The sequence below is a fragment of the Phoca vitulina genome, unplaced genomic scaffold (assembly GCF_004348235.1).
Source record: "Phoca vitulina isolate PV1807 unplaced genomic scaffold, GSC_HSeal_1.0 scaffold6, whole genome shotgun sequence".
Taxonomy (NCBI): Eukaryota; Metazoa; Chordata; class Mammalia; order Carnivora; family Phocidae; genus Phoca; species Phoca vitulina.
In genome coordinates, this window is record NW_022589709.1 from 14,839,864 (window position 1) to 14,852,283 (window position 12,420).

At 44.2% G+C, this 12,420-nt stretch overlaps 1 protein-coding gene across 4 annotated transcripts in view; it reads left to right on the forward strand.

Annotated features, from left to right (window-relative positions):
- The window catches only part of KCNIP1 (potassium voltage-gated channel interacting protein 1), a 204,647-nt gene that overhangs the window by 174,350 nt on the left and 17,877 nt on the right, over nucleotides 1–12,420 (forward strand). The window contains exon 2 of one of the 4 annotated variants that reach the window (XM_032403697.1): nucleotides 12,104–12,136. The exons of the other annotated variants lie outside the window; for them this stretch is intronic. Coding sequence (XP_032259588.1) covers nucleotides 12,104–12,136 — 33 coding nt within the window. The remainder of the gene's footprint in view (nucleotides 1–12,103; nucleotides 12,137–12,420) is intronic. 4 annotated transcript variants of the gene reach the window in all.

The following is a 12,420-nucleotide window of genomic DNA, read 5'->3' on the forward strand; positions in this document are numbered from 1 at the left end:
AATCCCACGGGCAAGTGAGGAGACCAAGCAGCGGGGATTTAATAACAAGTCCTGCCCTCTCTCCAAGCGGAAGGTCTTCCTAATTAAATATTAAAAATCTATCCACACAGCTACAGCAAAAAATTGCTTTTTCAGCAGCATCGCTTTGAGACACTTCCTCCAAAGACCCAAGTGCTGTGGGAATGTCCTCTAGGGGACCCAGATGAGGGAGAAAGGGAAGCCCCAGGGACAAGTACTGCTGGGTGCCAGGCACAGGTCTTTCCTACGTCTTGTCGCCTTTGGTCCTCATGAGGACCACGAGTTGTGGGTAAGATCACATCTGAGTGGCAAAGTTGGCCTTTTAATCCAGTTCAGTGTGGTTATAACCTGAGAGGCCATAACACAGCAGTTCACAGCATGGGTTTTAGTATCAAGCGGGCCTGGATTTGAGTCCTGGGTCTGTCATTTACCAACTGTGTCACCTTGGGCAGATGACCTTACCTCTCTGAGTCTCAGCTTCTTTGTCTGTAACAGGGAAGCAGCGTGGGGCTCACGGGGTTTGGGGAGGGTTCTGCGAGATCATGGACAGGAAGCTCTAGAGGCAGGCCTGGAACCTCAGAAATGCTTCTGAAATGTCAGCTGCTGTTCTGATCAAGGGAAGACCCCCCCAACATGCCCCCTGCCCCCCAGTGTTTCAACACCCCCATTCTCATTTTATTTGATTGGCCAGGACTGGCTACGTGATCACACCTAACTTCAGAGGGGCTGGAAGTACATCCACACATGTGCACGGAGGGAGGAGAACCAAAAATAGCACTAATGATCACAATATCATGTTTTGTTTGAAAAAAGTATTATTCCACGAAAACAACATTACAACAAATACAACTAAACACCCAATACACTAGACTAGACTTCCTAGGACCACAGTGAAACAGCCATGTTTTTAACCATAACATAAAAATTATCAAAACATCCATACACATAGCTTTAAACATATTTCAAGCACTAATGAACTAGAAGGTGAAAAGGAGAGTGTGCCTTCTTCCTCAGTCTCTGCCCCGCCCCCCGCCTCCCCACATAATCCTGTAGAAGTGATCACTATAGACACGGTGTTTCAGGATTTGAGATGCTGGTGGGGAGGTCTAGGAAGCCTTCACAGAGAGGCATGACTAGAAGCTATTTGGATTTCTTAAATGTGAGATTTAACTTTCAAAGACTCCTATGATCCAACTTAAGCTTTATGGTAAGGCGCTTTGAGACTCATATGATGAAAAATCCTGCTGTCTCACAGCAAGGAATTTAGAAGGGTTAAGAATTCCAAGCCAGAGCTCCAATCTGGAAAGTTCCATCAAAGGATCACTCTAGGCTTGGTGGTTGCCACCCACCACTCCTCAGATTAAAAAGCGTCAGAGTCCTGTGACCCACTAATGGATTCACAAACTAACTCAGCTAATTAATCCTCGCTCATGCATCCTCTTAAACTCTGAAAGCCTTCCAGCTGGCCACCCTGGCTAATAGAGTATTATTATGTGGGTTCTCCAGAGTTGCACCCTGCCAAGGTGAGGCTCTCCTGAGTCGCACTCAGCCAAGCAGAGACACCCATTAGGAAATTGAGTCTCATCTGTCCCCACCGAGTGAGGAGGGGACGTTATTGAATGCCTTCAACACACTAGCTACTTCCTCTGCAGTGCTTCCCTGGATCCTAACAGACTGGGAGATGGGTGCTGCTGTGCCTATTTTACCACTGAGAACACTGAGTCTTGCAGCCTGGAAGTGACTTGCTCAGGCTCACCAGCTGTTGAGCCACAGAGCTGGGATTCAAGCCCGACTGTTTTGATTGCAAAGCTCACCCTCATTCCCCTCCTGCTGATGCTCAATTTGTCTCCCTACCACCTTCCCCAACCACCCTGTATACGCTGATGCCTCCCATGAGCCGTTTCTCTCTCGTCCTGGAACCCGGCTTTGTTTTCATTCACAGCACTGCTCACCACCTCTGTTCACCGCTTTGTTCTCCACCTTTTGTTCGCTGCCTTGTCGCCAGCGCCTACAAGAGTGGCTGGCACCCAGTAGGCGTTCAGGGATTATTTGCTGAATGAGTGAACAGTGCTGTGACAAGAACACTGACCTGAGTTGAATCCTGCTCTGCCAGGAACCCAGTGTGTGACCTTGGACAAGTCCAGTTCACTCTCTGGGCCCCAGCAGCCACATCTGTGAAGTCAGAGGGCGGGATAAAAGCATCTCTTTGTAATTCGTATGCTCTGTGACTTATGCAGCCTGTCACCCAGAGCTAAGGCTGCTTTCGTGCTCAGAAAAGGGAAACAAGATTGAAAATGCTAAATGGATAGCAGAGAGCTTGAGGCAGGGGAGGGGGTGGGAAGGGAACCCTTGAAATTATTTGGTGTCTGCCCTCCAGCCACCTGAGACTAGGTTCTGCAAATTCTCAAATGCAGAAGTGCAAGAAGCTTGGATAGAAGAATTTGGTCCCTGACTTGCTGAGACAGAGCAACAACCACAAAGACACAGGACTGTGCCTGGGGGGCCCATAGGATGGTCCCTTATGCCAGAAAGCATCTATCAGTCAGATGATGAGATTTGTCTTTGCTCTTCTACTTAACCATCCTTGTGATTTCAGGGAGGTCTCATATGACCTCTTGATTCCATTTCTCCTAATACAATGGGAAAATTAATATTTTCTTTCCTCTCTGAGCCTCAGTTTTTCTCATCTGTGAAATGGGAAAAATATAACACTTCCTTCACAGGAGCTGTGTGACGTGAAAAGAGGTTTATTAGACTAGAAAGCTGAAATGCACTGAACCAGAAGCTGTATATCTACCCCATTCTTGCTACGTGTGATATTAGCCACACAGAAGCCTATATCTGAGGACACAGCCTGAATCTGTACAGAGGTCCTCTCTAATCACAGGGCATCCACTTTGCTCCATGTTGCTTGGGACCCAAAAAATGAACTTGTCATGTTTCTAGATTATCACAAAACACACAAAAGTCACTTGGAAAAACATGGTATGGGGTAGGGGAAAGGGACGGTTAAACTAGGCTCTCAGACAGAGGCATGTAATATGAATGAGTGATAATGGAGAACTGTCCCTTGGTCTCAGTTCTGGGGAGGTAACAGGGAGTAGTGGGGATTGCGGTTAACTAGCGAGCACAGGCCACGACTAAACCAAGCAGCCACTCTTCAGCTCCAGCCAACTGTTGCCATGTGATAATGTGATAATGCAGGCCAACACAGACATGAATTCCGATTTCTAAAGAGAAGCCAAAAATCCATATTTTATGTGAAATAAATGTTGTCAAAATTCACATTTAAAAGAAGTGAAACAACAACTGTACCCCTCGGGTTGCCAGACGGTGATTTCTAAACTAAACTGTCAAGTGACAGAATTAGCCACAAAATTAGCCAAATACTTCCCAGATATTCTCTTAGCTGCTTTCTCAGCACTCAGTGTATTTCCCACTGAGCCTCTTATAGTTCTGCACACTTACAGCAAACAGTGAGCACTTACTCAGCACCTACTATGTGCAAAGCCAGCGTAGACCTCATGGAAGAAGTGAGACACCAAAAATAAAAACAGAACAAAAGCAGGCGCGAGACAGAGTCTCTCCACCAGTACCCTACCTGACCCCAGTCCCGTAAATGGAATCTGCAACACGCAAAAGTAGATTCTGACACCTGCCGGGGGATGATTAGAGACAGTAAGTGGACAGAGAGAGCTTTCCCTGTGGCATCTGCGAGAGCTGTCCAGAGGAGATGGCGCTCAAGGCGTCAGGTTTAAAGGGTGGCTGAGGTTGGGATCAGCTGATGACACGCTCTGGCAGAGACCGAGGACTGCGGCTATTGCAGAAGACCCACGCTGGGGAGTCGTGGGAAACTGTGCTGGGGAATCTGGGCTTCACCCCGAGGATTCCTCAGGAGGGAACTGGCAGATGGTAATGGGGCAAAGTGGATGGAAAGGGACCCCCTTATCCTCCTGCATTCTCCAGGATGAAGAGTCTGGGCACGGGCTCTGGAGGCCCCTCCAGGTCTGACTCGTCACTTCTTGTGTTTTTATTCAGACCATGCAGAAGAGACATGCAGGACAGGGCTTCTCCTGACAGCTTCTTGCGGGCGGTCTCCTCGGGGGTGGGGGAGATGCCTTCATGGTAATGATCTGGATCCTGAAACAATTCAGAGAGGCAGCGGGGCTTCGAAACAGGCAGTATTTCCTTTTTTTATGATGGTTTCATTTTACATTTTTATTGGCTCTCCACTGATTGCTCTCAGGCTCTCTGACAGGATGTGAGATGCGCTGACATTTATAGAAATCAATACATTAATAAATCACGAAGTTCATAATGTCTGATTTGCTTCTAAATGAGACAGAACTATTATCACCATAAAGTTGCACATAAAATATGCCCAATTGTGATGTATTGTATAGTCTAATCAAAGGCATTTGAGTGAATAACCTTTCCCCAAAAGAAGGAAACAATCAAAGCTGAATAACGTCATTAATAATTCAAGGTATGTCTGCCAAGGCTTCATTTATTAAGTGCACAGTTAAGAGGCTTCCGAGCTGAGTCCTGCAGATGACACCTTGCCATCTTCTTCCTGCCTCTGGGCAAGCAGACGTCCGCTCTCCGACGAACTGGCTGCAGTCCTTGCATTTGGCAGTACGTGTTGCAGGCGAGGGTAATGTCCAATTCCCTGCTCCAGCTAAGAAATGGACCAAAACGACACACACGTTGACTGTCTGGATTATTAAGGGCAGAGGGCATGGAGCCATGTAATAACTCTAGGAGAGAGCAGGCAGGAAACTTTCTCAGGGACGGTCAGTTATTATATCTATTGACTTACCACTCCAGGCCCTGTGTTTCTGGGGTCCACCACTCACAGACGCTCTGCCCTGTTCCCTGGCAATCCGAAGACTGAGGTGCTCAGCGCTCTTTCATCCAGAATCTTGTGTTCGCTTATGTCCGCTGCAGTTAATACAGAAAGATCATCTTCACTTTAGCCAGTTAGTGTCCAAGCTGAGCTGGCAACTGGGTACTTTTCTGACAAAGCAAATCACAGAACGAACAGATCTTCCCTACATTGAAGAGGAGCACAATTAACTAGATCATCAGAAAAGGTACAATCATGACTTAGCAAGTATCTACAGACTTGATTATTGGATTCTGCCTTTGAGAATCACCCTTAAAATCATGGACATCATACACTATTCGATAGAAACAACATTTTTGAGCACCTACTATATGCATAGAGCATTTTACGTATCTTATCTCCTTTAGACTCACAACTACAAGGTGCGTATGATTATAGCTGGAATTAGTCTAATAACCGTATACCTCCTAGGGACAGTGAGATGATTCGATCAGTCCTAAAACTATTACCATGCTCTCCGAGCTCACCAAGACAGGCACTTAATATGAGGATACATGAATACTGAATTCCAGCAAAAGCTCACTTGGCCAATCGCCATTATTGCCCTGCTCGTGATTATTCTGTATGGGGTACAGAACTTCATTTTCACAATAACAACAATGCAAAGGTTTATTCAGTTGGATTGTAGAGGCCAAGTCGACCTGATGAATTTGGTTTTCGGGCCCCGAGCACACTAATTTGGGGTAGCTGAGCATACCCCAGCTAGTCTGACTTTGCAGCAGGGATATGACGGAGCCGGCTCACACCCACAGACTGCGTGCTGCACTCCCCAAATCCACCTCCAGTGACCTCACGTCGATAGTCCAGTGGGAGTATTTACACCAAAGAGATTGGAAAATGGTATCAATCAGGCTTTCTCCATATCCCCAAATGCCAGTTGTTAAACATTCAGCAGCCCACCGAAGCAAGCCCTCTGCTTGGAAAGCATTACCTGGCCAGTTGTCGAATTAGCTGGAAAGCAATGAACTACTCTTCAAAAAGCAGGCTGAACGACAGGCTTTTCACACCTTAGCCTGGCCTGGATCCACTGAGTTTCCACCAATGAGAAAATTCTATGCCTATATTCACGAGGCAATTTTACTTTTCCTTCGAGTGATTTTTTTGAGCTCTCTCTGCACCTTCGTATTTCTAACTTAAAACTAGCAGTGCCCTTCCCCATGGATACTTCTCCCTCCTTGTCCTCCTCATTTGCAGTGAATTGACATTTTAGCTTCTCGGTCAAGAGGAGCAACAAAATCCCATCTCTGTAATACTCTTATTTCCTGCAGGAATATTCAAGACTCACTTAATCCTGGGCAGCACCTCCCCGTCCCCAGCCCACGGCAGCCACCACTCATGAACTGGCTATATCCATGTGCTGGAACTTCAGGGCAGCTGAGACCAAAGGAGAAATGGTAGAAGGTTCCCCACTGGGAATGCCAACTGGTGGCAGGATTTGGGCCTCATGGGACTAATTGCTCCCTAGAGCTGCGGAGACTGCTGGTGCCACCTAAGTAAATCATCCAGGATGGTTTTTCCAGATACAGAGGTCCACTTAAAACATCATCTAGAGATTTCCACCTGAGGCTGAGACCCTACAGTGAACCTGACATTTCTCCTTCACAGCCTGGCCAGGGGCTTCGCTGGACTGAAATGTTGCTTTGGAGGCGAAGGGAACGTATGTGGCCCTTGTTCCCTGTCCTGAAACACCATTTAGGGCTCCTTCTTTCTGCCAACCCTAGGATCTAAGTGATTCACTTCTTTCCCAGAAGTTTCTTTGTTTTTCCAATCTTGTTGGGAAATGTGTGAATTTCATGCTGTCACGCAATAGAGTTGTGATTTATGTCACAGTCTGTGTAATGACTTTGTGGACTTTTAATAATTACATTATATTTCTGACAATTAATCTCTACTACCACCACCTTCCGAGGTACATCTGACACTCCCTTTCCCACACACCCCACTCAATGTGGTGATCTGAAGACCATGTTCAAAAACACCCTCCTTTTGGGAGAAAGGTCAGAGAACTGAAATACACTATATATGGAAGAATTTTCAAGTCATTTGATCTGAAAAATCTCCCATCTAATGGAAGTAGCAGTACTCAGAGATTTTTTTTTTTTGGAGGACTCTTTTTTTTTTTTTTTCAGAAGATTTTCAGGACTGAGGTGTAAATGAATGAGAAATGTATAAATTCAATTTTGCTTAAAAGGGGCAGGAGGGTTTCAAGATTAAGAGAACAAACGCTTGGAGCAAAACATGATTTGAGTTTTATTGAAGCAAGAAGACTGAAAAAAATGTCCAGAACACTCAGAAAATCTTTATCAAAGCTCAGCTCGGCACTCCCGGGACTCATCGTTAAGTTTATAAAATTCAGAGCTGATGAGTTGTGTGTGCTGTGTGTGTCTGAGTGAGTTTATGACTCACCTCCAAGCCCTGGCGGTAAGAATCTCAGCCTCCAGGATTACACTTCAAGACCAAATGGAACTTGTCCCCATGAGTACCAACCCCCTCCCCCATGGCTCCATATAGGCACCAACAAGGATCCTCACCCCTGACTATAATGGGGTAAACTGTCAATCAAAAGATAGTGTTAAACTCATCCAGAATAAATCAATCGACCATGTTTAAGGGGAGGGAAAAGATCACATTTTCAAATGCCAGCATGTCACCTCTAATACAGTTTTTAATGTAACCAACATAGTTTAGGCACACGGAAAATGAACCACTGGAAGCACTAGAAATGTGATTTCAAGAGGCAGCACGGCATTCAATTTTATGCACACTGTCACCTAAATTATTTGCAGCTCAAGTATGTCACGCTCTTTAAATTTTCCTCTGGGTTCAGTTTTCACAGTGTCCCACAGTTTTGATCTGTCGTATTTTCATTATCATTTGGCTCAAAATTCTTTTTAATTTCCATGAGAGTTCTTCGTCCATCCGTGGGTTACTTAGGAATTCGAACCAGATTGCTTGATTTCGAAACATTTGGAGATGTCCTCCCTTTTTCTTCTTCCCTTGATTTCTTGTTTAATTCCACTGTGGATAGAAAACATCCTGAATAATTTCAGTTCTTCTAACTTTGTTGAGATTGGCTTGGTAACATTTGGTAAGTGTTCTCTGAGCACTTGAGAAGAATGTGTGAGATCTGTGGCGGTTGGCTAAAGAGTTCCACTCTGCTATCAATGGAGTCACGTCTGTTAATTGCATTGCTCATATCCTCTACACCCTTATCGATTTTTTATCAGTTGCTGAGAGAGGAGTTTTGAAATTTTCAATTATGACTGTGAATTTGCAATTTCTCCTTTTCTCTGTTAGCCTTCGTTTTGTGTGTATTTGGAAACTATATTATTAGTGCATACTAATTTAGAATTGTTTTGTCTTCCTGGTGGATGGCGCCTTCATGATGCAAACTCCCTCTTTCTCTCTAGCAAAGATTCTTGCCTTAAAGTCTACTTATCTGATGTTAAAATAGCTGTGCCTGCTTTTCTTGATGTGTGTTTACATGTTGTATCCTTTTCCATCCTTTCACCTCTACCTTGCAAGCAGCACTGAGTTAGGGCTTGCTTTTTATCTGAAGCTTGCTCTCTTGTATTGAACATTTTCTCTTGGTCGTTGTATTTCAAGTTTTATTGTGATGTTCCTCGGTGTGGTTTTCTTTATGTTTATCTGCTTGAGTTTATGCTTCTTGAATCTGTGGCTTGATATCTGTGGCTTGATCTCGTTCATCCAGTTTTTTTTAAATGATCAGTTGTTACCTCTTCAGATACTGCTTCAACATCATTTTCTAGCTCCTCCCTTTTAGGGACTCCAGTTATATGTATGCTAGAACTTTTCTTCACATCCAATATGTCTCTTTTATGGTCTTGTCTGTATTTTCCATGTTTCTCTCTCTCTGTGCATCAGTCTGTTTATTTTTCTCGTGACCTATCCACTGAATCATTAATTCTCTCTTCATCTGTGCCTAATCTGCTGTTAAACTGATATATTTATTTGTCAATTCTGGATAATATATTTTTTTTAATTTAGAACTTTTCATTTACTTTTATATGTTCCGATTCTCTGGTGCAATCTCCATCTTTTTATTTTCTTGAGCATATTTCACCATTATTTTAAAGCCCATACTTGATAAATCCAGTATTTAGATGATCTATGAATCTATTATTATATTCTGTCTTCTTCTCTTGGTCCTGTCTCCTAATATGCCTGGGAAATTTTCAGTGAGTGGTGAACATTAGAACACAAAATGTGAACACTGTCTGGCTGAGCCTTCAACTTACACAAGGTAACTGAGGAGGTGCAGACAAACTTAATCCAAATGGGGACTGAGCTGTTTTGAGGCTGGATTTCCATCTTTGAGAGGCCTGATCTATTTCTAATGTGCCCTTGCTCCTAGAACGTAGTCCTTTAGGGGTCAAACTGAAAGCCTGAATGTTTACCGGGAACGCCCCGTCTCGAAGACCCTGACCTCCAGCAGCTACCCCATAACACTGTGAGCCTGCCAAGAGCTCTGTTCATCTCTGCAACCTTTGGGTTGTGGTTTTTGCTTAGTTTCCCTTGACCTCTGTCACTTACAATAGCTCAGGTTATTTGGCTCATGTCTGCACTCCCCTCCTCTATGGCCCTTCCAGTCTTGGCCCCTCGAGCCCCGAATGTCTTAGTAGGACTGATCCCATTTTTGTCTTCCTGGATGCTGAAAGTTCTGCTTACGCTCTTTGCTCTTAGCAGACCCTTTTTGCTCAGTTTCCCAAACTCATTATTCATGCCGCTTATAAATCAGCATACACTGTGAGATGAAAAGCAGCATTGACTGTCAGGCTCAACTTAATGAGTTTTTCTTCCCTCCAGAATCATGGCTTCTAAAGATAGGATATCTTGTAGCTCCCCAGTGTCTTCAAACACATGTGTGAGTTTTTTTTCTGCTCCCCACCACCACCACCCCCAGGTTTCAGGTGTCTTTTTGCTGTTGTTACTATGGAAATTTTTAAAAATTTTTAATTGATGTATTTTTTTAATCCTCCTTTTCCAGTTATTCTCAGTGGTAAGTCAGCTCTGCTATAGGAGAGCTCACCATTCCTGGGCCTTTTGGCTTCTCTATCATTACATATGCTATTCCCTTGTTCCCCTTTTCCTTGAAGACTCAAATAAATTATCACCTCCCCCTGAAGCTATCACTGTCACCCCTTCCAATCCTGTGCTATCCAGGTGACATTCGTTAAGAGCTTCCTCCTCTTGGCTCCCAAGTGTCTTAGCCATATCCACATTGCTTGCTACTTGGCATGATTTGCCAATGAAGAGTTCCAGACCAGCAATCCATAGCATCCTACAAATAGGAATATTATATTTGGCCCATGCTCTATGTTTCCAATGTTAAGGTCATTGATGACAGCTAAGAATCAGGACACAATCTTTTAATTGTAGCAGCTTCTGAGAAGAATCTAAAGGTCTGGACTCCCTGAACCTAAATTCCACATAACAGCAACCAGCTATGGAAGAGCTGTTTCCCTTTCATGGGGCAATGACTCGCAGGTTTTCAGTCCTGACCAGCCTCTCTGGTCGTATACCCAGCACCTGACTTATCTCAATTACCTACCAACTACTGTTGGCATTTGAGTTTGTAATCTTGGTCTCTGTGTGTGTCTCCCTACCAGTCGGAGAGCTCCATATGAACAGATGGTATGTCTTTTCACCTCTCTCCCAAGCCCATCCCTGGCATGGCAGCAATGGTCGATCCATATCTGTAGATATACCTCTACAAAAATGCTACCTACGTGTTTTTAGGGCTGTGAAACTATTCTGTAGGATGCATAGTGGTGGATATGTGACATTATACATTTGTCAAAACCCATAGAACTGTACCACACAAAGAATGAATTCTAATGAAAACTATGGACTTTCGCTAAAAATATTTCCATCTTGGTTCGTCAGCTGTAACAAATATTCCACACCAGAGCAAGATGTTAATGCTTAGGGGAAACCGTGAGGCGACATGCATGGGAACTCTGTATTTTCTGCTCAACTTTTCTGTAAACCTAAAACTGTTCTAAACTTCCTCTTATTGGAAAAATTAAGTGAATGTAAATGCTATTAATCAGAATGATAAGTGATAAAAGAAGGCAACTAAATCTGGCAAAATAAGCTTCTCCCAGAGGATTCAGGTCAGGACACAAGAACAAAAATATTTACCAATGGATCCCCACCTATACCACCACTTTTAGGGACAGCAGAAAATAAGCCACTGCTGTCTGGGGGTGTGGGTGAAGAGTGACCAAAACACACTTAAGGTCATGGCTGGGCAGGCTTACACACTCTTGGTCAGGAGTGATGGAAGGACAGGAGGAAGTTCAAATAATAGCCTATGGAGGAAAAACCAAGCTGACCACCAAAAAGACCCCAAAAGGCCAGTGGAGAGCAGAAAGTAAAGCCCACCATTTCCTGCTCCCTGGGACCTGGACCACCCAACCCCATCGTGCCATGGAAGATTTTCTAGGTCTGATGATTTGTCTTATGTTTTGTATCCAGCCTAATAGGGGACTTCACCTTCATCCACTCTGCTCACCCATCCTAATGTGCTAATCAGTTTTTTCAACAGCCCCGCCCCCCCTTTTCTTCCTGCTTCTTACTTACCAGGTTCAAGAAGGGAAAAGAGAAGCAAAGGCTTGTAGATTGTAAGCTCCAGCAGAGCAGGGAACAAAGTTGTTTTGTTCGCTGAAATACGCATAGCAGATACGTCATTGATGATTGTTGAATGAGCAAATACAGAATCCTACAAAATGTGCAGCTTCAAATTATGAAGTAGCAGAGGGGGACAATGGGGCCTCTGTTGTGAAGGGTACCACATAAGCCACTTTTCAATCAAACATGCGGGTATTTCCAAGGACCCATCCACATCTGTGCATCTTCAGCCCCATGCCATCCCATCTTTCTTTAGGCTGCATGGCTGCATGGCTGCGGGCATGCTCAGTGAGCCCCCTGCTGGGAGCTGTGGGCACTGCGAGGTGACCCATTGCTCTTGCCTGTTCTGATGGTGGGTAAAGGATGGGGAGAAGGTCAGCTCCAGCTCTGCTACAAGACCTCTTTGCATATGTCGAGCTGGATGGTGACCTGGACACCCTCAGAGTGGAATCTCCATGGAAAATAAGTATGCTTTGTTTTTTTTAATGAATGGATTTGGTAAAATGTTTTCTTACTTTTTCCTAGACATCGCCTGGTGGTATTACCAGTATCATAGAGGTAAAAAAGTTTAAACTAACTTGACTACTTTGGTCACATTACTTTCAAAAAAAGAGCTTCTTAATCAAATATATTTTGCAATTAGTCTATTCACTCACCAATTTTCTTTGCCTCTTGTTAAGAAACCCCACCTAGATAGAAACCGTTAAAAACATTCTTTAGAGACAAGTTATAGGAAAAGCTTTGCTCCCACTAAGACACTGATATGTTTTTTCTCTCATGGGCAACAAGATATATGGAAAAGCTCAGAGCCAGTTTGTGGTTCAAGTGTAGTCACTGCTTGG